Consider the following 26041-nt stretch of genomic DNA (forward strand, 5'->3'; position numbering starts at 1 on the left):
CTAATACAATGACAGTGAGGTGTAGATGAACTACTGTTGTACAGTATACTTAAAGGAAAAAAATTGTCAAGCAGTCACAATTCTGTTGCTGCATACTTTCACTTGTACAGCTGCACACAATATTATCCACTCACGTGTAAAGCTCATGGGTCCCTGTTGCATACATAGATAGCAAAGAGACAGTTCTGACACAAACCATTACTTGATTTTAGTTGTAAGGGTATGTATGAATGCCTTACTGACCACATATATTGTAAGAACATACCACATTCACCACAGTTAACACCTGAACCACATCCAAAAGTTAGTATGCCAACACCAAAACAAACTTCACCTTACATTGTACAATACAGTGTACCAAAAAAAAAAAAAAAAAGAAGAAAAATCCTATTTTCATAAATTCAACAGCGTATAAATGCAATAATTCAGATAGGACTCATCATTTAGCACATGTGCTGTAGCAAGTTAAATTACATAATTGATGATGTCATACTGTTGTTGGTGATTATGATGTATAATGTTAGTGATGGCAATGACGGAGATGTTACAGATGATGAGGGTAATGATGATGTGTTTCATGGAGACTGTAATGAAGATAAGGATGGTTATGATATATTTTTGATATATTTCTAACATATTTTCCTTATGCACACTCTCCTAAGCCCCCAGACTCCTAAATGTAAAAGAAAGAGGTTGTAATCCAACCTTTATTAAAGGCAGTGAACCAGCCCAAGTGAGTATTTCTTTGATAATAATTGCATTCTTTATTTAAAGTTATTCAGAATTAGTGATCAGATTTGCAGAAAGCTGCAAGCAGCTCTATGGATCAACTAAAGGTAAAATTGTCTTTCAGTTAAACGGATCATTCATTTGAGTTTGTGTAATTCAGAATAAGAATCAGAAATACTTTATTAATCCCTCACGGAAATTGTTATGTTGCAGTGCACCATTTCACATTTACAGAATATAATAAAAATGATAATGATAATGTAACCCCCCATCTTCCAAGTATAAAAAAATTAAAAAATATATGAAGACTATTGCACTATCAATAATAGGCACTATATACCCTACAAAATCTTTGCACCCCATATGTGGCTTATTTTCTGTACAGTGATTTCTGTTGAAAGCTTTTGTTCTGATCTACATTTCGAATTTTGAAATACAGAGCAATGTCATGTTGCTGCTGCTAGAAGACAATCTTTAAAACTTTTAGATTTAGTGGTTTAGTTATCAGTTTCAAATTTTAAAGACTTTAAAGATTCTTTAAGTTTTGGAGTTACATGACCAGAAGAAACAAAAACAAACAAACAAAAACAAAAAAACAACACAATTCTTAATTTTTTTTTGTGTGTGTGCTCAAAGGCTAACAATTTGGAGATACAGACTTTGAATTTGACAACAGCAACAGAAATATAATAATATATTCAGGGTGTGAACTAGTGTATTCCATTATCTTTGACAACAAAATGCTGCTGTGAAATACCTTGCAGCTGCCATAGCATGTCTAGTCACTTATTAATAACCACATGTGAAGCATACTAACTAAATATATTCACGTGTTTGTGTAAAGATAAAAAGATTGATCATTGTTATATGGTTATTTTTATTCTCAGTGATCAATATCTACACCGGCCTACAAAAGCCCTTATCAGTCAGCTCTACTGTGCTCTACCGAGAGCGATGACTGATTAGACCTCTAATCAGGTGGAAGCAGTGTGAACTATGCTGGGAGTTTGTTGTGGTTGTCAAAAGAATAAACAAATAAATCATAAAGATATATGCTGTGACAGGTGCAGTAAGACTAAGGTGAGTCTGGGAGATGTTAAAAAGTATGCACAGTCAGTCTGTAGGCTACCGTGCCCGCTCCTGCTGCTCTGATGTCTGCTCACCCAAACAGTGAAAACATCATTGCACAGAATGGTCGGTGTTCAGTCAACGTCATGGTCATTTTGGAGGATGCATTTTTTTGTGGTGCTAGATGTTTCAAATACTTTGTCCATCCCATTTATATCAACGGAGTTGTGTCTAATAAATTGCTCGTTTATCCGTAAACATTTGAGGAAGTTGTGCTTTAATTTTGAAGGATACGCGCCGGAAGTCCTCTTACTGGTGTTGCAGCCGGGGCGAACGAGGGAAGGCGCCATCACTTTGTCGTTGCTAATTTGTCTCTGAATAACATAGCAGTTTTAAGCTTTGGGTGACTAGCTTTGTGACGGTGAGTAGACAGTATGTGACATTTTTGCGATTTCGTCTTCTGACTGGTAAATGACTGTGTCAACACGTTACTAGCGGCTAACAATAGCTATATAGCTATACTGTTATGCTAAACGCGTGGCTACAGTCTGTGGGCTAACTCAAACCGTGAGCCTCTAAGCTCAGAGGTTACCGTGGTTTAAGGCTTATTTTGTGTTAACCCTTTTAATGAAAACGCGCCCATTAAAGCCAGTTTTGTAATTAGAGCCTTTGTTAAACTGAATCTGAAGTTAGCTTTCCGACACAGCACAGCTAAAACATGCAGTCGTCTTACAACTAAATCATTAGTGTTGTTTGCAAACTGTCTAAACAAATCAATGCTCTCAAAAACGGTACTCGTGTGAAAAAGAGGTTTCGTTACCATTAACCAGCAAATTGAGGCGTGCTAGATAGTTACCTTACTGGCGTGACATTTCACTCCTAGGCATTGACTCTAACAGGGTGGTGTGCCTCTGTCTCAGGTGATCAACAATGATCATCCCTGTCCGGTGCTTCACATGTGGGAAGATCGTGGGTAACAAGTGGGAGGCATACCTCGGCCTACTCCAAGCCGAGTATACTGAGGGGTAAGTTAATACTCGCAGGTTTCTGCCATTGCACTATACCCTACTAGTTTCGTTAGTAGTTGTGGTTACTGGTAGTGTATCGGTTAAATCGTGAATAAGGCTCAAGTCAAACAGACTATTTACATATGCGTCTTTGGAAGGGAGCAGCTGTGCCAGAAGAATTTTCTCTTAGTCATAATACAATATGCTGCATATCTAAAACATTTAGCCTATTCAGTTGTTACAGAGTATGCTCATTTCCTCCAAGCTTTTGAGCTGTCTACAGTCAGACCCAGGATGTAATGATGGATTGAACAATAGCAATTACCCCAGGCCATTTAACCATCTAGCGCTGCAGTAATGTCAATGTACTTTAGGTCTTCAATCAGTATGCCACGCATTAGGACTGACTTTACCTCCTCTCTCCCTCTTAAGTGATGCACTTGATGCCCTTGGCCTGAAGAGATACTGCTGTAGGAGGATGCTGCTTTCTCATGTGGATCTTATTGAGAAATTGTTGAATTATGCACCACTGGAGAAGTGATTGTAACTGGCTACCTCTGAGAACTGCATGGACTTTGTGGGGCTGTGGTGTGGACAGATTCATGTTATGTTGGTGTGTGACAACATGGTGATGACAGTGAAGACTTTTGAAACATTAATGTTTGCACCTATTTGATGATGCATTTTTTTTCTAAATAAAGCTGTTTATAAATGATTTAGTTACCTGTGTTACTGACTTATCTAGTTCTCATGCTTGTGCTGTATCAGTGTACATTTCAGCAAAGACGCACCTAAAATATTGGAGAAAATGACTGGATGCTACATAAAAAAGACACCCATATCAGCCCATTGGAAAACTGATTAATCAAACATTGTTTTGCAATGCACATGAATCACTGTCTTGATTAATATTAAAAGGTCAAATACCATTTTTAATTTCTTAACAGTACATGAACATACAAATATAGAAAATATAATTACTAGATGATCTTTGTGGTCTTCAATGAGCACATGTAATATGACTTAAAGGCCTGAGGAAATGAAACACTGAAATTATATTTTCAGGAAATGTTCTTTAATTTGTAAGTTTAATACAAAAGAAAGTGATGAAAACATAACACTGTATTACAGAAGTTATTAAGAGGTGTTCCTTTGCATGCAAGCATTGAGGTCTGATGTCTCAGCAACAAATCTACGACCACATTTTTTTTCTTAAAACAGGAAAAAGTCCCAGTATGTACAGATGATTGGAAAACAAAAGTAGTACACTTTCGACTTTTTGAGATACATTTTCAGTCTCACCTTAGATTCCTCCAGATTTTTATACAACTTGATGCAGAAACACATAAGTCCTGTCTTTGCTCTCTTCACACTTGAAGAGACTTGAGCAGTCTGGGGAGAAAAGGAACAACACTTTTTTAAAGCCACATTGAGATCAATGTGAACTGTTCTTGGCCAACAGTTTAATGTAGCAAGAGGCTCTGAGAGGATGTGTGTTAATTCTCCTTAAAACTACAGGATTAGTGGCATTTTTATGCCAACTGCTGTGATTCATAAATACATCTGAGGTGTTTTATGCAATAAACCTTTGTATTGAATGAAATGCTTTCTTACACATATCACACTTCAATTCTGTTTGTGCTCCACCTCACTATATATACCGGTAGTCTATGCTATGGAGTTATAGCTTACTTGGTCTACTCATAGACACATACTGAGAAAGAAAAATGTGATGGTGAAGATGATGCATTAAGAGTCTGATGACATAATGGGTTGCAGACTTTAAACAGTTCATTCCGCAGTAATAACTTTGTACTAACAATAACTAATTTACTGACCTTCACTTGAGCTGTAATCTGTCAAAGAAGTTTTGGATGTGTTAAAATAGGACAAGAAACCACAGGTCTGTATGTTTTTTTTAATAATTTATCCAATACAGCTTAAAACTTAGTAAATGTATAAATTGCCATGTGAATAAATATAGGGAGAAATACAGGATCTTTTATTGAAATCAATCACATGACTAAAACAGCATCCATAATGAAGCTGAGCCCTGAAGCAAAAATTTAAATGCATACAACCACAATTGTAAGATAACTTTAACTACTTTTAAAATTGTTACCAGCCATATTCCCCCGTTTTCACAATTTTCCAATGCACCAACTTAATAAAATAGGAAGCAAGTTTTGTGTCATGTGTGTTTAATCTTTATGTATTTATGTATGTATTTATTCTGTTTTGCAAGAGACACCCGAGTACAGCAGAAGAAAGAGAATAGCGGAAAGACACAATAAACTACAGCCAGTCACACAGACAGCATCAATAAGCAATTACACACATCTCTTAAAAGGTCAAAAAGTTTAAATGCAACTAATTGGATGAGACTTTCAAGTTTAAAAGTTCTTTAAAGTTTATTCCATTTGAATGGTGCAAATTACTTTGAGCAATAAGCTGTTATTTCACTAAAAGCTATAGGGCTACCTAGTGCATAACTGGAGTCCAGAGGGTTTTGACCTTTGCTTAAGATACAAAATCTGTAAATAGTTCCTCAACAAGTGTTATTACCATATTCAATTGTAATACTTTTTCATTATTGGGTTCACTAAGCAAGAAAGCTAAAGGGTGTTGTGTGAGAGACACTAACCAACACTCCTGTATGGCTCTATCATATTAAATTCCCATCATATTTTGGAATTTGTCTCTTCTATTGTAGTCTCACTGTACTTCAACACAGAAGCTCAGTATAATGTAATACGAAACACATTAGTGGAACTGATATAAAACACTAGACAAATAATGAAAAGGTCTGATGGCTGAAAAAGTAAAATTCTATAAATCAAGAAGAGATAAGCTTACCAAGTCAGCGGTATCGGTCTCTGTGATCTCTGTGCCGTTCCCTTTCCCGTGAGCGCTCCTTGTCTCTCTCTCCACTCCAGGAATGATCTCTGTGTCTTCGAGACATTCCTGCACCATCCCAATCAGAGGAATCTTCTTGGTCCCGTTCTCTATCACGCTCTCGCTTCCTGTCACGACCCCTGTCACGGTCTCTTTCTTTGTCCCCAGAACGACGGCTATTCATATAAAGAAATGTGTATTCGTGTGATCTAAGAAAGCTTATGACAGTTCCATCCTCGGCTTCAGTTTATGTTTAAACAACAAAATGCATCATGTCTTAGAGCCCTGAGGCAGAATTTTACAAACCTGTAGCCATAGTTGCCCTGGATAGAAACTAAACAGTCTTTGAGTGATGTGACCAGGGCTTGACAACGTTCATCTCCATACACCCTGGACTGCTTAATGATAGCTATGGCAGTTAATAGAGTTTCCATTGCTACCCGCAAGTCTCCTGCATTAGAAATTGAAGAGATTAGATATGAGTGACATTTGCTTTTAAGCATTTAAGCACTTAAAAGCTGCTAGGGCTATGGTTAATATAAAGTTCTAAAAAATAGATGACATTAACACCCACATACAGTAAAGTTAGGCAAAATATTCCATTTGTCTGAGTACAGTATTTTGTAATCAATACATTAAAAAAAAATGAAAAAGTCTGCTTTGTCATTATAAAGTATTGTGTTTAAAGAAACTTTTATATTTTCTATAACAACAAAATACCAAAAAATCTCTTTACTGTCCAATTCCACCGTCAGAGGGGTGAGGAACAGCTGTTTGTTTTGATTTTTTCCGTATGGCCGCCAGTCATAAGTGGGGACCAGTCCTTTCCCCACATGGCTTATTAAATTCAGTGTTCTTTCTTCCACTTCACAAAATCTGATCGGCAATACTTACCAGCTGTTGCTCCAGATACAGCCTTGGAGATGGCACTGCTGGCAACAGCTCTATTTCTGTTCATTAGCTCTTCATAATCTCCACCTGTACTTTGAAGTGTGTGTCTGAAAAATACACAGATAGTTGTCACACTGGCTGGCTATTATGTAATAATTTAACCACCGCAAGTTATTGCTAAAATAATTGCGGCCATATCACTGCGTCTGGTTTGCAATAGCTAATAGCTTTAAAGCAGTATGTTCTCTCACTTTTGTTGGCTGTAAGCTTTGCTGCTGTGCCCATCTTGTGCCGAGGAGAAGAATGCTGGATTTATATGTAGACTAGGAGACGGTTGGATGGAACCGTGGGCTGGATGAGGGGGGAATAAAGGGGGTGGCAGGGGCGGAGGGATGTTTGTAGACATATGTGAGAAAGGAGGAGGTGGCTGACCAAGCAAAGGGCTGGGTAATGAGGGAAACCTGTTTCCAAGTGGACGTGATGTAAGAAGTGGAGGTATAGGGGGAGGGCTGGGCTCCTGTGATAATAATGAGGGAATCTTATCTGAAGATTCTGAGTCCTTGGAATCTTTGGGCGTAACACGCAGGGGTATACCTGTAGAGAACACATTATTTTTGTCAATGATAGTCATAAATTGTATTAAATAATGTCAGTAAATTCAATAGTTTTAAAATTGCTGTGCTCTTACGTTTATTTGCTATTTCCTCAAACACGGTGAGGTTCTGGCGAGTAGCAAAGCGACAGTCAACCCTTTCTCCATTGAGCTCACATTGGGGTATTTTTTCCAACAACAGTTTTAAAGACTCTTCTGTGGTCACCACCACTTCTGCATAGCTGTATTACAGAGTAGAAGAAACAACACATGTATGGCTACCAAAGAATATGCTTTCTTATGATTTCTGGACCACAACAGTGGAACCAGCCCTATGATCCAAATGTTTGAGTGAAACTGACTGGGCCAATTCATTTTGAAATTGTAACAGCCAATGGGAAAACTCGATTTATGACAACTCGAGTATAATCACTCACTCAAACAGTTTCTATTAATGGTTTCTATGTGCAGCCTTCAATGTTGCCAACTTAGCACATTTGTTGCTACATTTAGAGACTTTTTTTTCAAACAAGACTAGCTATAAACTTTGTATATAGCTTGAACATGTGTAGGTGCCAACAGGGGGCTTAGGGCTTCTTCTCTTGTTACAGGCAATCACCTTGCTGCTCTGGTTTCCTAGCTGCTTGGGAGCTTTGAGGAAATGGAGTAGCACTGAGCCTTGCCTCACTACTTACATTAGTTCATCACATGCACCATTATTACTAAAGGAAGCAGAGGAAAACTAAACATAAGACACACCAAGCAAGAGATAGTAGAAGACTGGGAGGGAGAGAGAGAGGCCAATTCTAACTGCTAAGCTAAAGAAACCAGCAGATCTGAATATCATATAAACAACAGAAACACCACCAACCATACGTGGACCAGCCATGTACTAGGTTTTGACCTAGTCTTGCTTTATTTATATGTTATAAAAACTACATCTGCAACCACTCACCCTCTTGACTGGCCATTAACTCTGTTTTCAGCGAATTTGATCTCTTTGACATCCTTCACACCCAACGTTTGGACCATGCATGTCAGGTCCTTGTCAGATGTCCACTGCAAGTATTTGCAGAGGTGGAAAAAGAGGATGAGAAAATAACAGGAGAGTAGACAGTTACTTGTGATCCTGATGAACAGTAAAACCATTACAGAAACAGAAATTGAGCTGATTGACAGAGTCAGGCTCATATGTAGCACTGGCTGGGTGAGCCCTTTCCTGTTTATGAGGATAAAACTGTGTGTTAAGCCTATCATTAGTTTTCCTTTAATCTTTGGCTACATGTCAGTTTGCCAGGTTGTATTAACAGGGATTCTAGAGGACAATGCTAAAGTTTATCTACATATCTGGTTAACTTGAGACAGGCCCCTGAATGAGCATGAATTTTATTTTTGCTGACCCTTTTTATTGCAGGACTGTTGTATTAAACTGAATTCATTTTAGCTAGGTCCACCCTATAAACTGACAACTGAATGTTGCCTCTTCTGCACATCAAAGAACGTGAATGGTGTAAAGAGATGCCCCTTTGGAGACATTGAAAATGTTTAAGAATTTATGTGTTGTGAAAAATGACAACATGCTAAAACAATACCAATTTTATAAACTAATGGCAAGTCTGCTACAATGTTTTATTTGACTTGGCATTACACCATAATTCCTGAAAAGAGACTCGACATAGAAATGGAAATTTTGAAAATGCTAGATGCTTAAAATGCTTTAAAAGTCCATCTGCCTATGTTGCATCCCAGTACTGCTCATTTTAAGTTTTCATAATAAGGGATAGGGACAGGGGAATTTATTTCTCTGTACTGTTAGATATAGACAATGTTCTACTTACCCATATGGACAAAACAACCAAAATGGCACTGGACAATACAATACAAATGTAATCAACATTACCACAGAGTGAGCTTTACTCACCCAGGGGAAATTTCCTATATATAACGATAGTTTCCTCAGTGAATTCCCTCCTTTCTGGGTTTTCACTGCTGTTGATATAGCTTCCTCTTTAGCTGGTTTCTCCTTAGAAGTGGGCACTTTAGTAGTAATTTTCTTCTCCTGATCAACTGAGCCAGTCAGAACAGCATCAAAAAGTTCATTTGCTTCAGCAATTCTGTTCAAATCCTGTGCATGATAGAAAATAACAAGGTCCTTTGTATCTCAGTGTGCAGAGTATCAATGAATAAAACACTATCAGAAGAAATACAAATTCTAGGGGTCAGCTGGAGGGAGCGTAGACCAACAGGGGGTCATTTCCATATTTTCTGGGACTGGCCTGTACTACAGACATTTTGGCAGAACATAGAGTCAAAAAATAAAATAAAATAAAAAATAATATTGACTTGATCCAGTGTATTTACCTGTAAAGAGTCAAGTTGATGACAGAGACCAGACATATATAATGTGTATGAATAGGCTGCTTACTGGATGAAAGTAATCTAACCTGACCAAACTCAATGGACTGCAGGGCTACACAATGTTAACACACACTCAGTTGTCAGTTAATTAGAAACACCTAGCTGAACGAATACAGTGTTATCCAACAGTCCTGCAACAACTCCTTCTTTATGAGGATTTCAATGTTCAGTTTTGTTGAAACTGTGTAGAAGTGCTGATTCAACTGTATGATCATTTTAGAGGCTGAAATTTGTGGTGCTTTTGAACTGTTGTGTTGACATGTGTTACATCCTTCAAAATTATCATATGGTTCAATCAACACCTCTTTAACAGTTTCAAAAAAAAAAAAAAAACCCTCAACATTATAATCTCCATGAAGGTGGGTTATCGCAAGGCTGTTGTATTAGACTGCATTCATTTTAGCTAGGTGTTCCTAATAAACTGATAATTGAGTGTATGGCAGCACAACTTTAAATGGACTTCAGTGATTTTTTACCTGAGGCTATGAATGGCCGAATAAGGCGACCTGGACTGCAGTTTTATTTTGATAACAAATACTTTCTCTGTGTCCAATGTAAAAAATGTTTGATGCAGATGCATCTTAACTTTCTCCAAATAAAGATGCGAAAACGTATGCCCCCAAACAATAAAAAGACTGAAACTCTAAATATCTGAGTTCACACAGGTACCGAATACCGCATTAAAACTCCACTAAAACGAGGTCTACACTGCTCTGCTGCTCTTACTAGTGCATTTTGCTGAGATTTAAAAAAAAACATACAAACATTGGCCTCACCTCCTCGTTTGGATTCAGATCACTGTAAACATCAATGAAATCCTTGGAAGTGCTTGGTCCGGCTGCGGCTCCTGCTGCAGCCATCCCGTGGGCCTAAAAGATTTTCTGATTGATGGCACTGCAGCTACTTCAGTCTTTTGTTTGTTTGTTTTCAGAGTAGTTCTCATGTGCACCTCGGCTTCAAATTATCCGTACATGCTGACAACAGGTGCACCGCCAACATTCAGTAATCGTTGTTAACGTTACGCCCTTTTACCGTTTCTTGCATTCTAACAGTTAGCTAACGCTGCTCTCGAGTCCGAAAAACATAAAAATATAAAAAAATATATATATTACGACAACCCGAAAATACGAAAAGCGCACATAGGAAATTATATTTTTAATGAAAAGTTTGAAAATACACGCACGGTACTTTCGGTATAAGTGCACAGACAAGTAGTGTCACACTAGTGAGGAATCGCTCTCTGAACAGCTAATGCTACTGTTGCTAGTCAACATGTAAGTGCGTCAAGGCGATTGATCCGGTTGACAACAACATCATTATTTGGTTCCTATTGTCAAGCCAATTTAAATTCTGACGGTAAGAGGGATGAATTTAATCGTTATATTGATTATGTTAGATAAGTAAAAATACACAAATGAAGCGATAACCCTTAAGTCTGCCAATTCGACACCAATTATGTTTTCCCGTAACTAAACATTATTGACACCTTAGCAATATGGCGTAATGTGTGCACAGCCTCGAGTCGTCCCCGCCTAAGTTTCCCCTGACGTAAAAGCTGCTTGTATAATTCCTCTGTTGTGTGTCTGACATTCAGACACTGGTTTCAACATCCACAGCGGAGGTCCAGTTCATCCACTTGTCTCTACGTCGCAGAAGAAGGAGCATTAAAATGCTGTCGTCTGTCGTTGCGAGAAGAGTGAGTTATCGAGTAAACCTTACATTTATTTGTACATTTGTTGGTTGAAGTGTGAACGCTGAAGCCGCCGTAACGTTAGACGTCGTTAGACCAGGACTTTTTTTTTTTTAAAAAAAAGCCCTGACGTTAAATTATATGATGTGAAGTGTTAATATGGTGTACCGACTATCTATTAATGTTGAAAACAGCTATTGTTCTGTTCAGTCTTTTGATGTTGTAGCGGTAAACTTTATGAATCCAGATACAGACAGCGTGTGCCGCTTGAGGACAGTTGTACAACAGGGCAGCGTGAGATAGGTATTATGCAATTCGCCTCTGCCCCTTTCTCCTCTTTGACTGTATTGATGTTAATGTTTGTTTTCTAACTAAACTTTCGGGTTCTTTGTCTAATGGTAAACACTGTGAACTGCATTAAGTAAAGGAAGAAGCAAATAGTTATATTTGATTCCCATGGCAGCTGTTACACTGCACTGCAAATATATCGTAACCTTCAGCTTCCACTTTTTTACTGCTTCTTTATTCCACTGTGTTTTAGCCTAGTTAATACATCCAAGTCACAAAAAAATGTTATTATTGTGAAAACACACACACACATACACACACACACACACACACACCTTTATGTCACAGTAAATAAATAAATAAATAAATAAATAAAAAGAACAATAATAACAATGGCAGATTTAAGATTAAAAATTAAAACAAAAAAAATTAATTCCAGCTTTATAAAAGTTGAATATGTGAGACTAAAAAGTGATCTGTGGTATATTCTATATAAGGCCCCATTCAGACGTGCACCTAGCTACATATCTGTTGAGCTAATATCTGAACAAGCACCAGAGACATTTATAGGTATAAATTTTATTGTGGGACAATCTGATGTGATGATAGCAACAACAGAGGGATATACTATTTCTCAGCTCAACAACAGCACTGCATTTTACAGCAGATATGAAACAGATTGCACAGTGAAGTGTTTGACCTGTCACATGTTCTGGATGATATAACACAAGGCACAGGTATTTGGTCAAACTTGTGTTTTTGTTGCCTGTCAGCTGGTGACAGGGGTGTGCCAAGCAGCATGGAGACCAGCAGCTGCAGGGCTGGTATCAACCCGTGGTTACCGTGGAGACGCGCCAGATGACACCAGGGGTGACCTGATTGAGATCCCTTTGCCGCCTTGGGAGGAGAAGCCAGGCGAGCCCACTGACATCAAGAGACGCCGACTTCTCTATGAGAGTCGCAAGAGGGGCATGTTGGAGAACTGCATATTGCTCAGGTAGTTAAACTGTCGTGTTTTTGTCCTATCTATCTGTCATGTAGCTATACTGGGATTTTTCTTGTTTATTCATTTCTTATGGTCACTATAAATGTTCCTACTATCCGAACTGGCTGCAAAGATATTGGGGACATTTCTATGAAAAAATGAATTCTTAAGCTGAGCTGCAAAGTGACACTTTAGCAGATTCAGGTAGGAGTCTTACAAATTTAAGGTGTAATAGTACAAAATTTTTATTGTTATTCCTCAGTCCAAACTCAGCATGAAACACTGTCTTTAGAAACACATAGATGAAATTAGTACTAAAATAAACACTTTGAATGTATATGAACAGACTTATACATGTGAACCTTTCCTTTCACATCTTAAAGAGCAGGTATGCAAGTTGTAAACTGGACCAGCTATTAAGGCTCTTTGCAGAAGAATTTTACACACTGCTGCCCCCCTCTAATTTAATTCTTAGTGTGGACTCCATTCAGCAGCTCAGATTATTACCAGTAACTATGACTTTCCATTTAGAGAAAAGGCTCAAACTCAAATGAATTGTCCTCTTCTCTTGTAGCCTATTTGCAAAGCGGTACCTGAACACAATGAGTGAGAACCAGCTGCAGCAGTATGACAGACTGATAAATGAACCAAGCAATGACTGGGACATCTACTACTGGGCAACAGGTGAGAGAACAGTGATGCTTCTTTGACGAGATTGCCTTTACAGTCTCATGCAGTTCAACACACAAAATACATTAAAGCAAATCATAAGTTAGTAAGCTGGCAACCGATAGACTCCCATCAAAAGACATTTCAGACACTGATGGGAATTTAGATTCTCCCACTGCAAAACATTTGAATATTTTATGACAAAAAAACATTTCAGCTTTGCAATATTAATGCTTATACAAAGTACAAATAACAAATGTTTGCGTTGAGTTGTTGTTTTGTGTTAACGGTGACAATGAATCAGACATAGTCATTTTAAATTCAGTCTGTAATGCTACAATATATTATATTATATTCTATTATATTATATTATATTATATGTTTTTGATTGGCAATCATTCGTGCCTTCTAAATTTGAAATAATGAAAAGCTCTTCTTCAGTTCTGTTTTTTTTTACTATTCCTTTTGACTCTGACTTCACCCTGGGGTCTCATTCGCTGTACCAACACAACTGACCATTTTATTCTTCTATTGTTCTTCAAATTTGATGCAATTATGTGTCTGTTTCAGTGTGCATAACAGCTGAAAACCAAAATCAGCGTGACAACAGCATGAACACATCCAATTGGTTGCACTACTCTGGAAAAAGCAAACTTTTGCAGGCAGTCTGACTTTACTGAAACAAGTAATAACCATGCTATCACTGTGTGCATTTTACTTCTTATCATCATCAGGGGCATTATATCATTATGTCTGTCTCAGCCTACCATGGTGATGTTAGAAGTGCTCCCTTCTGTGTGCTCAATGTTCTTCAACTATCTGTCTCGTGATTAGTCCTCTTGCATCAAATAAAGAATCTATAACCTCACGATGCCTCAGGCAATTAAGATATTGAAGAAGGTAATTTGGAAATTATATTTGGAAGTAATTAAACTTGATCTCCTTTTTGCTTACAGAGGCTCAGCCCACCCCTGAGGTTTACAAAGGAGAGGTCATGGATATGCTGAAGGAGTTCACAAAGAATCGCAACCATGAACAGAGGTTGGATGCTCCCAGCCTGGAGTACCTGGACAAAGAAAACCAGTGAGGTGTATGGTCCTCTGGACCTTCTCAGAGACTCATTTAAGGTGGGGCACTGAGTGAATATCAGTGTCATATCCCTCCAGATCCTCCAGAAGTCAGCTGTGTTTCTCCAGCTATACACGGCAAAATGTACAAAATATTGTGGGGTGCAAAATATTTGGAACACATAACTATCTAATACTATCCACCGGATTCAGTGAAGTGTTAGAGCCAGAGATGTTTGTCATCAAAGGGAGAAGATGATTCGTGGAACATGCAAGGGAAGTTTGTGGATGAAACAAAGACTGATGCACCACAATATTAGTAATGTGTTTTGAATATTTTGCAGTAATTGTATTGTAAATTTGTGATTTAAGACTGAGTATAAATTAAAACTGCTCAAATATGTGAGATGCATTCTTGATAAGCCAGCTTTCATTAGCTGATCTGTAAAATGATTTCACTGTGCCTATTACAGACGTCATGGGTTATTTAATAAATGTTGATCCTCTCATGTTTCTTGCTTGTGTTGTTTCTTCCTGATGGTTATCTTTTACCACAGGATTGGACCACATGACTAGAGGGTGACATGTTTGACAGTGAGAACTGTATTTGTTACATAACGCTGGATGTTTTGCCTGCAGTGTGTGCTAATAGACACCAGATGGCAGCAGATTATTTTCAGTGACTCTAATTGAAGCACATGCTGAATGGGTCACCTGTAATTCACATATATTTCTCATACTTTTATTTTTCATGCAGGATGCAATGTGAAAATATCAGTCCACACTGGCTGTATTTATTTGACTTGCTATCTGCCTAGAAACTTAATGTGCTGAGTTAGAGATGAAGAAAATTGAGGTGCAAAATCACCTTCCTGTTACTACATAACTGCATTCGAGGAGGATGACAGTGATGCTAGTCATGGAATTGGCAGTGTGTGTTTTTATTACAGCTTTTATGACACAAAGCATCACAGAAAATTTCTTTCAAGCCGAGCGTCCAAATAAACCACATATATTCTTGCTCAGCCAAGGTTGTACAGTATTCTTCTCATCCACCACTGGATCAGTGTATGTGTTGATTATGGGGGAGGTGTCTTGCCAGGCTGTGTGTCATGTCAGTTCAGTGGAACCTTGTACTGAGAGCGGAGGGGGAATGCCCCCTGGCCTGGAGATGTGCACAGAATCTTAAATTGGATGACGAGCCTGCTTGTGTACACCCACTGAATTATAATGTACACATGATATACCATCAAGGTGTTACACAAACAAGGCAGTCTTACAGATATGAGACAAATGGGGATGTGTACGTTCTTCTTCATCGCTTTAAATGGAAAATATGATGAGTAAGAATCCAGGCCTTCAGTTTTTTGTGTTGTCAGCTTGTCCTAAAATAGACTGAGGTGATGTCAGAAGGGTTCCCCTCTGTGTGTGCTTTGCTCCTCTGCCATCTGTCTCACCAAATATCGTAATCAGTGGTGGAAAGTAACTAAGTATAATTTTGAGGTGCTTGGACTTTGTTTGAGCATTTCCATTTTCTTTCTTTTGTTCTATTACATTTCAGAGACAAATATCACACTTTTTTTATGATACATATAGTTTTTACATTAGCCTTTCTGACAGCTATAGCTAGTTAGTTTTAATATTTTACATGAAACAACATGGTAAAATACAAAAGCAATGTCCAGCTGGGGCCACTACACAGACGTTTTCAAAAAACTGTTCTCTTTCTTATCCAATATTTTACAAAAAAGCAAAGATCAGGTGAAAGCCTAAAACATGAATACAAACACATTGGCTAATAGAATTTATTTTTTCCTTGTTTCCTTGTCCATTAATCATCTCACACCCCCTCAGATTTCTCTTGTTTACCCCGTGGAGGGTCCCTGACCCCTTGGCTCAAAAATACTCAAATGTGTACAAAGTAGTTACAACCAGCTCCACTTCAGCTAGCTACAACTGTAAAATGCTGCTTACACACTGATGCATCCACTTTAACTATGTATAATGATGTAACATATAATAATACAGATCAGCCACTGGGGCCATTTTTGCAGAATGAGTATTTTTGAATTTGATTATGTAAGTATCTTTTGCTGCTAATATTTCTGCACAGTGTTTTTACATTGTTTTTCATCATTTTCTTCCAATCCAGTCTTAATGCAGAAAATAAACAGGGAATTTAAAGGTTTAAAATTGAATCAAATTCTGCCACCAAATTGTGCATGTGTAAATATCCTGCACTATGTACTACATTCAATTTAACAGTGGTTCAATGTGGACCATTGCTGACTTTAACAATTCCCTGCCTTTAACAAAAAAAAAGAAGAAGAAGAAGAAGATGCCACCTGTGGATCCCACACACTGGGGAAGCACAATCCATGCCCTTATTGCTCTGAGGCTTGTTTAAAGTGTGCATTCATCAGTTGCCTACGCACACCCACTGAGCCTATCTGTAGCCCAGCGCTCCTGTCATCCTCCACTGCTGCTTCCTGTGTCGTGACAGTTCTCTGTTTTATCCACAGCCTTGCCGTCACCCTCTGCTCCCCTGGAATTTCAATCTCATGTTCTTATGTTTCCTCTCTCCACCACCACCACCAGCAGCAGCACCAGCAGTGTCCCTATAGCCTTCATCTTGTCTTCCCATGTCTGTTGGAGAGCCGCGATCAGAGGAGCGCAAAGGGAAGCTGCTGTTAAGAAAGAAAGAAAGGTTGCAAGATTTAACGTTGTGGATGGAAGTGTTAGATGAGTTACTAAATTAAACATGCACCTTTCTCAACATAACATACACTCTCAGTTTTCCTCTTAGATGTTATCTTGTGTTGAAGATGCAGTGAAGCGTAATGTGTAGGAGGCAGAGCAGGCAATTTCCTTAACTCTAGGGATCAGCAGCAAATCTAAAGATCCATGTTAATTACCCTTTAAAATCTAAGTCCCATTTCTGCCTGAGAGAAGAAAATAGAGGGTAAGTGGGGCAGTGTATTTCCACTGCAAAAGAAGCTCATGATATCAACACCCAAAATCAGACTGAACTGGGATTGACAGTGTGTCAAGTCTCTCTGAAATTTCCTAGAGTGACTTCACTGAAAACTGCACCTAAACTCATTTAGCTGTAAAGGTGTAAACTACTTTTTTTAGTTGCATGAATATGAATATTTCAATTTTATGTTGCCTTGTACTTCTACTCCGCTATTTACTCTACATTTATTTGTGAGCTGTAATTATAAGTAACATTTCAGGATAAAATTTTACATAACAACATAAGCTTATAAAATATCATGTTTATTAAAGATGAAGCCTGAGTTTCCTTTTTGGCTTGTGACCCCTTACAACCCCACCCTGGTTGTAGGAGATCCACTAAAGAGTGATTTCTCCCAAAAACAAAAGGTTAGAGAAAACCCTGAAAACTGAATACAAATGTTTAGAAGAACATTTGTTGCCCCAGCCCCTGCTTGTTATCACTGAACTAAAATACCTGTGTATACAGAGTAGTTAAAACTACGTAGCTCTACCCCAGGCTATAGCCGTATGCTGCTTATATATTGTTGCATCAGTATTATTATCGTTGTTATTATTATTAGCATCTGCATCTTGTGATACACTGAGTATATTAAGCTGCTAATGGTTTTGTAATCATACTTTAACAGGATTTTAAGAGCAGGACTTGTAATGGAACATTTTTACATTAAGTACTTGTACTTAAAGTAAAGGATGTGAGTTCTCCACTGCAGACCAACTCTTAAATAAACTATTTTGTGGTTGTACATATGTATAACCATATACATATACCTTTAGGTCATATATGACCTAAAGAACTGATTAAAAAAAACAAGCTTCTGAAAAATTCATAACAATACCAGACCAGAAGTATCTTTGTTTTATATACACATTTATATTTTTATATACACTGTACAGATTTCAAAAAAATAAATGGTTGATATTTAACATTGTGCACCCCACGGATGTGTGACTACAAAGAGAAAAGGGAGTGAAAGAGGGGGCTGAGTGATACCAAGTACAGACAGATATCAACAACCCCAGTAAATACGGATGATTTTTTTTTCTTTGTTTTTTCATACAGGACACTTCACAATCATTTGTACAGTATATAAATTAAAATGTTGCTGGTTAACCTCTCCTTGTCTCAAGCAGAATGCCCTAAATCAGAAATGCGAAGTTGTCGACTAAAATTTACCAGTGTGTGGTATTTGGCCAGTGAGGAGTGGAGAAAGACGAGTCTAGCTCCATTTCTTAAGACTAAAACATACCAAACCCTGACTGACATTTAACCAATATTTAAGTTGCATTGCTTGAAGTGACTTTCACTAAGCCTTTGGAATGTAACGCTTTGTCAGCAGCACTCAAAATAATGCCTTGTTTAACACAGGGCCATCAGAACAGACAGATGACGGTGTTCCTGGTTATTTTGGGATTCTCCGATGCTCTGCTCTGACCTGAGATGTAGCTAACAGTGATGCAGAGAGGTGATGATTATCTCCTGTCTCACCTTTTTTCCTCCCCCCTCACTGACACTTGGAGAGGGAGCACATATGGTGAAGAGCAAGGCGTGACGGGGTTCATAAGGCACACACAGAACACTTTGTGCCAGAAAGCATGTGTGCACAACAGGGGTGTTTAGGGGGAACGTAAGCTGTGATGTTAGAGAGCCACCCTTCATTTTTTTGGCCTTGGCGAATCAGGTTGGACCAGATACGAAGGACAGAAAGGACAAAATGTCGGTAGCTGCTTCTGTCTGAACTCAAACTCTGGTGTATGGTGGTGAAAGAAAACAGGTTTAATCTAGGGTGGCGTAAAGCTGGTTTGTGACAGGTTTCGTTTGACCTTCACTCGGAGCTCATGTATAACAGATTTTTCCTGCTGCCAAACCAAACATCCTTCTGAACCACACGTGGATAATGACCCTGCTATGAAGAGAGGTTTGTTCCAGCATCGTCGTCAACAAGTGCAGTGATTCTCAAAGAAGTGACAACTTTTAAAAAAACATATTTCTTTGTACATCTGGATTGTTTCATACAGAATAAAAACGGTAAACAATGTTGTTCTGTATTAAACTGGCAAAATAGAACTCAGTGCAGATATACACACAGAGGGACTCACAGTAAACACAACCACACAAACTGAAAATCAAATATTGACACTCACCCACAGTGCAAACACACACACACATACACACACCCAGGAGACAAAAACGAACAGTGGAATGTAGAAAGACTTTCCCCCCCAGATATTATTACTCTGATTTGTTTCCATTCATCCTCTGAGCACATGTCTATATGGGGAGGTCACTTTCAGGCAGTGACGCTAACAACTGGAAGACTGACCTGTATTTAACTCAAAATCACCAAAACTACACAAAATTGGGTCCAAAATCGTCCTTTGACTCATAGTTCTCTGTAACAATGAAAAAAAGAAAAAAAGGGTTGTGTAATGCCTGCTCATGTTCCAGGTGTAGTGCACAGATTAATGCAGATCACAGACACATTGTGAAATGGGTGATAAGGGATGGTGCTTTAGACTGAGTGACTTATTTCATCTACATCTGATTTCTCAACATATTATCACCTTAATAAAGTCATTTGCTGCCCGCATTCATAAATTTTCAACTCAATTCACAAAAAACAAGTGTACATGCTTAACATTGGAATCAGTCGTCAGAAAAAAAAATTCTGAAGTCAGCTTTTTCCTTATAAATCATGTGCTCAAATAATAATTAAAAAAATGTACTTTTGAAATAGGCGCTGGTTACTCGGGTTAGATACTGTTTTCAGTGATTGAATATATCGGGTTTGTGGATTGTCCAGAGCATTGTTTCTGGAAAGTCAAGCTGCTGTTGAATTTTTCAAAAGCTATTTCAAATGCAGTGAGGGCTACAATGAAATCTTTGAGATCTCCTTTGTATTTGGGGGTGGCAGTAGTGATGTCAGGGGATCAAACCCACAACCATCTGTCTGGTTTGATACCACTAGGTGTGAATTAATAAATACCGCAAGTCTGTAATTTTTGGTGGACTGACTCTTTCACTTAAGTGACCTCCCCACGTCTTCAGCTAACTTCTACACACAAACAATACCTTATTTTCACCTTCATAATCAAGGGCAATGCTATTTTCAACAACATCTTTAATTTAGCTCTGCAAGTCCAAAATACTCCCTCAGTCACACACACAAACACTAACACACATGCACACGCCCATTAACCCACACTTCCACATTTATGGAAGCTGGCTTTTTGCTTATTTTCTGTCTGGAAGAACAGGTTGATTCTTTAAGTTCTTTTGAAAACCAAAAAATAAAACACAACATTAATCACTTTACTCTTTTTTCAGTCCATCAGGATTTCTTTTCCAAGAAAACAGGAAAGAATGTTTTTTTTGACACTTGCCCTACTGGGCCAGTGTTAAATTATCATGTTCATATCTTTTTTTTTTTTTTTTTCTTTTGTTGAAGAACTTCATTTGGGGTTACACCACATCACCCACAGCACGCACAGACGACAAAGGTTTCCAGCCAAGGGAGAATTATTACAGTGGTGCCAGAGAAAGAGTGAAAAGTGAAAAAGATCAAACATGAGTTGAGTGACAGGGTCCAGTTCCAGTCCAATTCCATTTTAAATACAGGCCATCACTCTTCCATTGCCTGTGATGGTCTTCCTGATTTTTCGGGCATTTTAAAGGTATGGAGGAGTAGTGACAGGAACAGGAGAGGACTTGAACAAAGAGGTGAGGAGCAGAGTGGAAGATTCCTCACTGCAACACCAGATGTGGGTGGTAAATGGATGGCACAGGTCAGCGCCATTCACACTCAGGTGCATGTCTGAATGCAACCCATCTTGCTGCCATAGAGGACGGTTGGAATCTTAGTTTGATCCATTTTTGGTTGGTAGTTTGCACTGATGGGTGGCAAGAGGTACTGCTCTGATGTTAAAAACTGAGAATGGTTGACAAGGCGGAGGAAAGACAAAGGGATATATTGAAAAAAATGACTCTCACAAAAAGAGGGCACAAGGAGGAAGTGAGCAAAGACATCAAAGACATTCTAAGTTCAGACAAAGGGGTGAGAAGAGGTCAGGTGGGAATCAGAGCTTGACAAGGGTGAAATTTAAGGATGGTGTCACGAGGACTGAGGGCAGGGGATATCAAAGAGGCCTGAGAACAAAGAGATGACACACAGTTTCTGGAGCCCAAGGCTGCAGTTAGGGAGTAGGGGATATGTGCTGAGGGCAGGGGCTTGAGCGGCTGATGCTGAATTCAGTGGGGAGAAACACTGTAGGCAGGTTGGTTGCTGGGTCCCTCAGGCCTTGAGAGCGTGCCACTGGGCCACGGTAGTACGAGGATGACCCATCATGTCTTTCCAGTGCTTTACCTCTGCAGGGCCACTCTTCCATGAAAGATAAATCTGTGAGAAAGAGAGTCAGTGTAACTCAGTGTAATATCACACACAGATTGATGTTATTTGTAAAAAGCCTTCCCAAAAAGCATAGTGGGGTATTAAGTAAAAAAAAAAAAAAAAAAAGCTTAGTGTAAGTCTTAGGTCTAGCCCTGCTGTCACCACTAAGCTTGCCACTGTAATCAGAATTTAACTCATGCAGGGCTGAAGAAGAGCCATTACAGGAGGACATTTCACTTGCTGAAATACTCTGAGAAAGGCTAATGCTGACACTAATAAAGATCAACTACTGAGCATGTAAGTCATTCTCATGTAAAAAGAAACTCCAGATCTCCACGTCACCAGGAAAACTGTTTGAGTTTTTAGTGTCCTAAGGCCAGTCTCAAGTAATTTATAGTGTGATAAAACAGGCAACATATTATGACTGCTGTGTGTAGGCAGATGGTATATGTGGTTAGGATGGCAACAAGCACAGCACCTGCAATTATGGTAGATGTGTATGAATGACAGAGAGTACAGTAGCTCATCTGTGCAGTGCATAGCTCAAAGGCGATTCTTACTGTGTCTGATTTGAGCTTTGGGGTCTTTCCAGTATTGTAGAAAGAAATGATACATTTATGAATTTATAACAGACAAGGTCACAAGGTCAGAATGCATAAGGTCATAGGACTATTTCGAGCTGAGTTGAGTACTGATATTTCAGTAATGGCATAAAATTAATGTGGAGGGAATAACAGAATACCAGAAACTAAGGCAAAGTTTTATTTTATGGGTCTTAAATTCCTAATAATTTCCTAAGAAGGTCACTGAAAAGAGCAATGCAATTTATAGCTGAAGCAGAGACAGTGTTAAATAGTTACACTTCAAATGGATTAATTAAAATTAACTGTTAAGCTAGTGCATCCTAGGCTATTCTAGTCAGTGCTCAGCAGCTCAGCAGAACTTCCAAAATTGTACCTGTGTCTGCAAGCAACTATACAGCTGAAGATACATTTTACATTTACATTTACTCATTTGGCAGATGTTTTTATCCGAAACAACTTACAGGTGAAGGACAAGCTACAGTACAGTGGGAAACCTTCATGTAAGTATTAAGTACAACATCTATTTAATAAGTTCTGGGAGATTGGATAAGGAAATGTGTCACAAAGTGCATAGTAAGAGCTAGTTAGACACGTTAAGGTTTTTAGGAAAGAAGGTACATTCATGAAGGATTAATCTTCCAAAACGAAATGAATTACAAATGAATATTTATTTGTGTTTATAATGCTTTCAAAGAAATTCATCTGAAAAGCAAGTAACTAACTAACTGACCACAGCTAACTAATCTTAATTAAACTCTACTAATTAAAACAACTCTCAGAACTTGTTTCTCTGTTCTTCATAATTAGCACTAAGTTACACTGTTTTATTCCAGGAAACATTCTGAAAGATAACTAGGAATTTCTTAGGAAATAACAGTGTAGTGAGGCATATACTGAGACATACAGTATTACTTACCTGTTTGCATCCTTTGGAAAAGAAAAGACAGATACAGGGAACTCTATATACTTATGTCTAAATATTTATTTTCTGGTCCCTTGCTCTGTTTTAATTAATTCTCTACCTGTATATTCCTTTCTTGTTATCTTATTTCAACATTTAAATCTCTGTTTGTTTTTGTGGTTAGGAAAGGAGTATTTATCATCCATACATTATGAATGAAGTTGGTTTAAAAAAAAAAAAAAATCCAAGCATACGTGGAGTTGGATTCTCTCCGCACTGCAGTTGTCTTTTCCAAAATCCATATACATTCTTATTCACATCTTTCCTTGACCTCATGATGTTTCCCATTGGGCTCAAGGAAAAGTGGTTAGGAAAGGAGATTTTTTTTTACTTTTCAATTACAGCCCAGAGCTGCATGTTCCAGCAGGGGGCAGTAAAGATTGGCTCAGTGAACAGCTGTTTTTGGTCTGTCACAGAATCAGAGAAAAAACACAAAGGAAGAAAAGAAGAAGAAGAAGAAGGAGATAAAGGAGAAGGAGAAGCAGAAGAAGAAGAAGAAGAAGAAGAAGGAAGGAGTTACCTTTCCAATGACATCATTGCGACTGAGCCTGTCCTTGTCCATGACGGTGATAATTATGGTGGTCTCCCTCAGCACGTGGGCAGGCACATCAAAGGGGAAGGACTCGTTGAAAACAGGGTTCAGACAACGCTTCATTACCACCGTCTTCTTCTTTTCCACGCGCTTGTCCTTGTGCATCAACCACACTTTTACATAAGGGTCTGTGGAATAGGGAAATTGTATGCTGTTTATAATACCTCATTTCTGTTTACAGTAAAATAATTCAATGTTAGTCTGTGTGCTATCAGATGAGCCAGACAGTTACATTCTGTCCCATTTCATTTCTTTTTCTAGTAGTGAATCCTTTTCTCATTTTTATTTTAAAACAGCAGTGATGGAGAAAGGCAACAGTAAAAGGACATAGGAGATGAAGGAGCATCTATACCAGAAGTGCCTCCAATGTCCATGGCTTTGAGGTTGCGGGCTTTGATGATGCTCACAGTGATGGTGTTGGCTGTGGGGTTGTAGCACAGAGACACCAGCAGATCCCCTCGACTCCCCTAGAGAAATCATACACAACAACCGTGAATTATTTACTTTTTTTAATCCCCTTCTCACACTGTTCTCCCGTCTCTTGCTTGCTGTGTATTTTTGTTCTTCCTCTGGCTGTCTGTGTTCTCTCCATCTACCTGTCAGGATCTCCATATTCCCCTCTATCTCTTCTCCCAGCAGCATGCTGCCACTTTTCCCCAGGGAGCGTCACGGCAGCCAGGAATGACATCACCCGTTACATTCTGTCCCACCGTCTCTTTCCCCTCCTCCCTGTTCCTCTTCTTTCCTCTACCTCCTTCCACCCCTCCCTCCCTTTCCTTCTCACTCACACTGCCATCGCTACATGGTTTCAGCTCTTTCCAGAAAGTCTGCATGTTGGCCAGGTCCAGTTTGTTGAGGGGGATGGACACCTCTCCTATGGGGTCATTCCTGCTGAAGCGGTCGTAGTCGAGAACCTGCAGGTATAGAGTCCTCTGGACCACCTTCTCATAGGGGAACCCTGAGAAAGACACGGATAGGAGCACAGTCCCAAAAGGTCACAGTGATGCACATAGAAAAAAGACAGCTTATGCATGCTTGCATGTGCAGTGAACATTGTTAAATTTATGTTTAAGGTGTTAGGAAAGCCTCCTCCACCAAACCTTCAAACAGGAAGGTCTCGTTCCAGTGCGGGTTTAGATTCTTCCTCTTCACTTTGGTCTCCAGTTTGTGCTTCTTGTCTGGCAGCAGATAGAGTTTGACAAACGGATCAGAGGTGCCAGAAAAGTCCTTAGCAGGCAAATCCTGGCCCTTGAGAATTTTGACGGTGAGGGTGGAGTCCTGAAAACTGTATCCAACGCTGAACTGAATACGACCCAGCTTCTCACACACTGGACCCTCGTGATCATCTTCCTCCGAACCTGGAGACAGCTAAGAGAGAGGAGACAAATGTTATCTTTCTAAAGTCATTCTGGGTGGTTGACATGTTTTAGATATGTTGTAATGGAAGCAAATACAGTGTTTGCTGGGTTCATTACTAGTTTTGTTCTATTTTGAAGCAAAATATAATATAATGAAGCTGGTGGTGTTTATTTGGTATGCACGGGGTACTACAAGTTTTCAGGAGTACCTCCATCCTGTGAGGAGGAATATAACTCCTCAGATATAAATCATATTTCCCTTGAAATTAGTTCAGTTTCTTAAGATGACATTCATTATTTCATTATAAAGTGAACCAGGAAAGACTAACATCGTAGAATAACACAACACAATCAAAATGACCGCAATGTTGTTAACAAAGCTATTTCAAATCAAGCTCCACAGTCTTCATTTGCAGACTGAGTTTGCGCCAGTTTCATGGAAGTGAAGATGTTTAAATTTGCCCTGATCCTTTCTACTCTATCCATCTATGTTGAATTACTGTAACAGTTGAGCTTAACATAAGTCAACGTGAAATCTGAGGCTGCGTCCAATATCATTTCATATTTCCTATATAGTGCACTAAATTTATTATCTGACATTTCATTTGAGTGTGTGAAAAAAAACCTACAATCCCATGAGGCAATGTGTTGTGTGTTATAGATGCAATAAATCACTGTCGTGTAACAATACATCTGTCTGTGAAGACTCAGAATGATGTTGATTCATAAGTGTCTGAAATCTCAATTTACTGCTCACTACCGAGTAAATGACTAAGGGTCTATTATATAAAGGAGAGTGATGAATGAGTGATCGAGGGGGTTCCTCAGAATCATGAAAAGTTTG

At 38.7% G+C, this 26041-nt stretch overlaps 5 protein-coding genes across 9 annotated transcripts in view; 3 read left to right on the forward strand and 2 right to left on the reverse strand.

Annotated features, from left to right (window-relative positions):
• The window catches only part of saa (serum amyloid A), a 323028-nt gene that overhangs the window by 205170 nt on the left and 91817 nt on the right, over positions 1–26041 (forward strand). Inside the window, exon 1 of one of the 3 annotated variants that reach the window (XM_071488635.1) lies at positions 12799–12802. The exons of the other annotated variants lie outside the window; for them this stretch is intronic. The gene's annotated coding sequence lies outside the window, so the exon portion shown is untranslated. Of the gene's footprint in view, positions 1–12798; positions 12803–26041 lie in introns of those variants that run through there. 3 annotated transcript variants of the gene reach the window in all.
• On the forward strand, positions 2065–3519 carry polr2l (RNA polymerase II, I and III subunit L). Its single transcript, XM_071488637.1, has 3 exons — positions 2065–2218; positions 2718–2822; positions 3237–3519. Exons 2-3 carry the CDS (start codon positions 2728–2730, stop codon positions 3343–3345), a joined length of 204 nt encoding a protein of 67 aa, XP_071344738.1. The 5' UTR covers positions 2065–2218; positions 2718–2727; the 3' UTR covers positions 3346–3519.
• Positions 3858–10904, reverse strand: LOC139627644 (cleavage and polyadenylation specificity factor subunit 7-like). 2 transcript variants are annotated; one of them, XM_071488623.1, is made up of 9 exons: positions 10377–10904; positions 9104–9307; positions 8138–8241; positions 7279–7424; positions 6842–7184; positions 6594–6697; positions 6006–6150; positions 5661–5875; positions 3858–4660 (listed from the first exon to the last, which is right to left on the reverse strand). In XM_071488623.1, exons 1-8 carry the CDS (start codon positions 10458–10460, stop codon positions 5665–5667), a joined length of 1341 nt encoding a protein of 446 aa, XP_071344724.1. In that variant the 5' UTR covers positions 10461–10904; the 3' UTR covers positions 3858–4660; positions 5661–5664. The 2 variants fall into 2 exon arrangements, with proteins under 2 accessions (XP_071344724.1, XP_071344723.1); XM_071488622.1 differs by having other exon boundaries at positions 3858–4196; positions 10377–10902.
• On the forward strand, positions 11137–14808 carry sdhaf2 (succinate dehydrogenase complex assembly factor 2). Its single transcript, XM_071488631.1, has 4 exons — positions 11137–11296; positions 12352–12575; positions 13138–13247; positions 14189–14808. The coding sequence occupies exons 1-4, from the start codon at positions 11270–11272 to the stop codon at positions 14317–14319; spliced, it is 492 nt and encodes a 163-aa protein (XP_071344732.1). The 5' UTR covers positions 11137–11269; the 3' UTR covers positions 14320–14808.
• The window catches only part of syt7b (synaptotagmin VIIb), a 100499-nt gene continuing 95694 nt past the window's right edge, over positions 21237–26041 (reverse strand). For both annotated transcript variants that reach the window (XM_071488620.1, XM_071488619.1), the window contains 5 exons: positions 24940–25207; positions 24628–24797; positions 24192–24306; positions 23768–23967; positions 21237–21711 (listed from right to left, as the gene is read on the reverse strand). In XM_071488620.1, coding sequence (XP_071344721.1) covers positions 21607–21711; positions 23768–23967; positions 24192–24306; positions 24628–24797; positions 24940–25207 — 858 coding nt within the window. In that variant the 3' untranslated portion in view covers positions 21237–21606. The remainder of the gene's footprint in view (positions 21712–23767; positions 23968–24191; positions 24307–24627; positions 24798–24939; positions 25208–26041) is intronic.

This window comes from Trachinotus anak, unplaced genomic scaffold (genome assembly GCF_046630095.1).
Source record: "Trachinotus anak isolate AG129_WGS33_773 ecotype Australia unplaced genomic scaffold, CSIRO_AGI_Tana_v1 ptg000011l, whole genome shotgun sequence".
Taxonomy (NCBI): Eukaryota; Metazoa; Chordata; class Actinopteri; order Carangiformes; family Carangidae; genus Trachinotus; species Trachinotus anak.

Bases quoted from the DNA above. Each gene is read 5' to 3' on its own strand.
- polr2l (XM_071488637.1), top strand. From the start codon at position 2,728: ATGATCATCCCTGTCCGGTGCTTCACATGTGGGAAGATCGTGGGTAAC. The intron at 2,823-3,236 runs GTAAGTTAATAC...CTCCCTCTTAAG, and splicing joins CAAGCCGAGTATACTGAGGG to TGATGCACTTGATGCCCTTG.
- LOC139627644 (XM_071488623.1), bottom strand. From the start codon at position 10,460: ATGGCTGCAGCAGGAGCCGCAGCCGGACCAAGCACTTCCAAGGATTTC. The intron at 8,242-9,103 runs GTGAGTAAAGCT...AAATACTTGCAG, and splicing joins ATATAGGAAATTTCCCCTGG to TGGACATCTGACAAGGACCT. The intron at 7,185-7,278 runs GTAAGAGCACAG...TGTTCTCTACAG, and splicing joins TGAGGAAATAGCAAATAAAC to GTATACCCCTGCGTGTTACG.
- sdhaf2 (XM_071488631.1), top strand. From the start codon at position 11,270: ATGCTGTCGTCTGTCGTTGCGAGAAGA. The intron at 11,297-12,351 runs GTGAGTTATCGA...GTTGCCTGTCAG, and splicing joins CGTCTGTCGTTGCGAGAAGA to CTGGTGACAGGGGTGTGCCA. The intron at 12,576-13,137 runs GTAGTTAAACTG...CTTCTCTTGTAG, and splicing joins GAGAACTGCATATTGCTCAG to CCTATTTGCAAAGCGGTACC.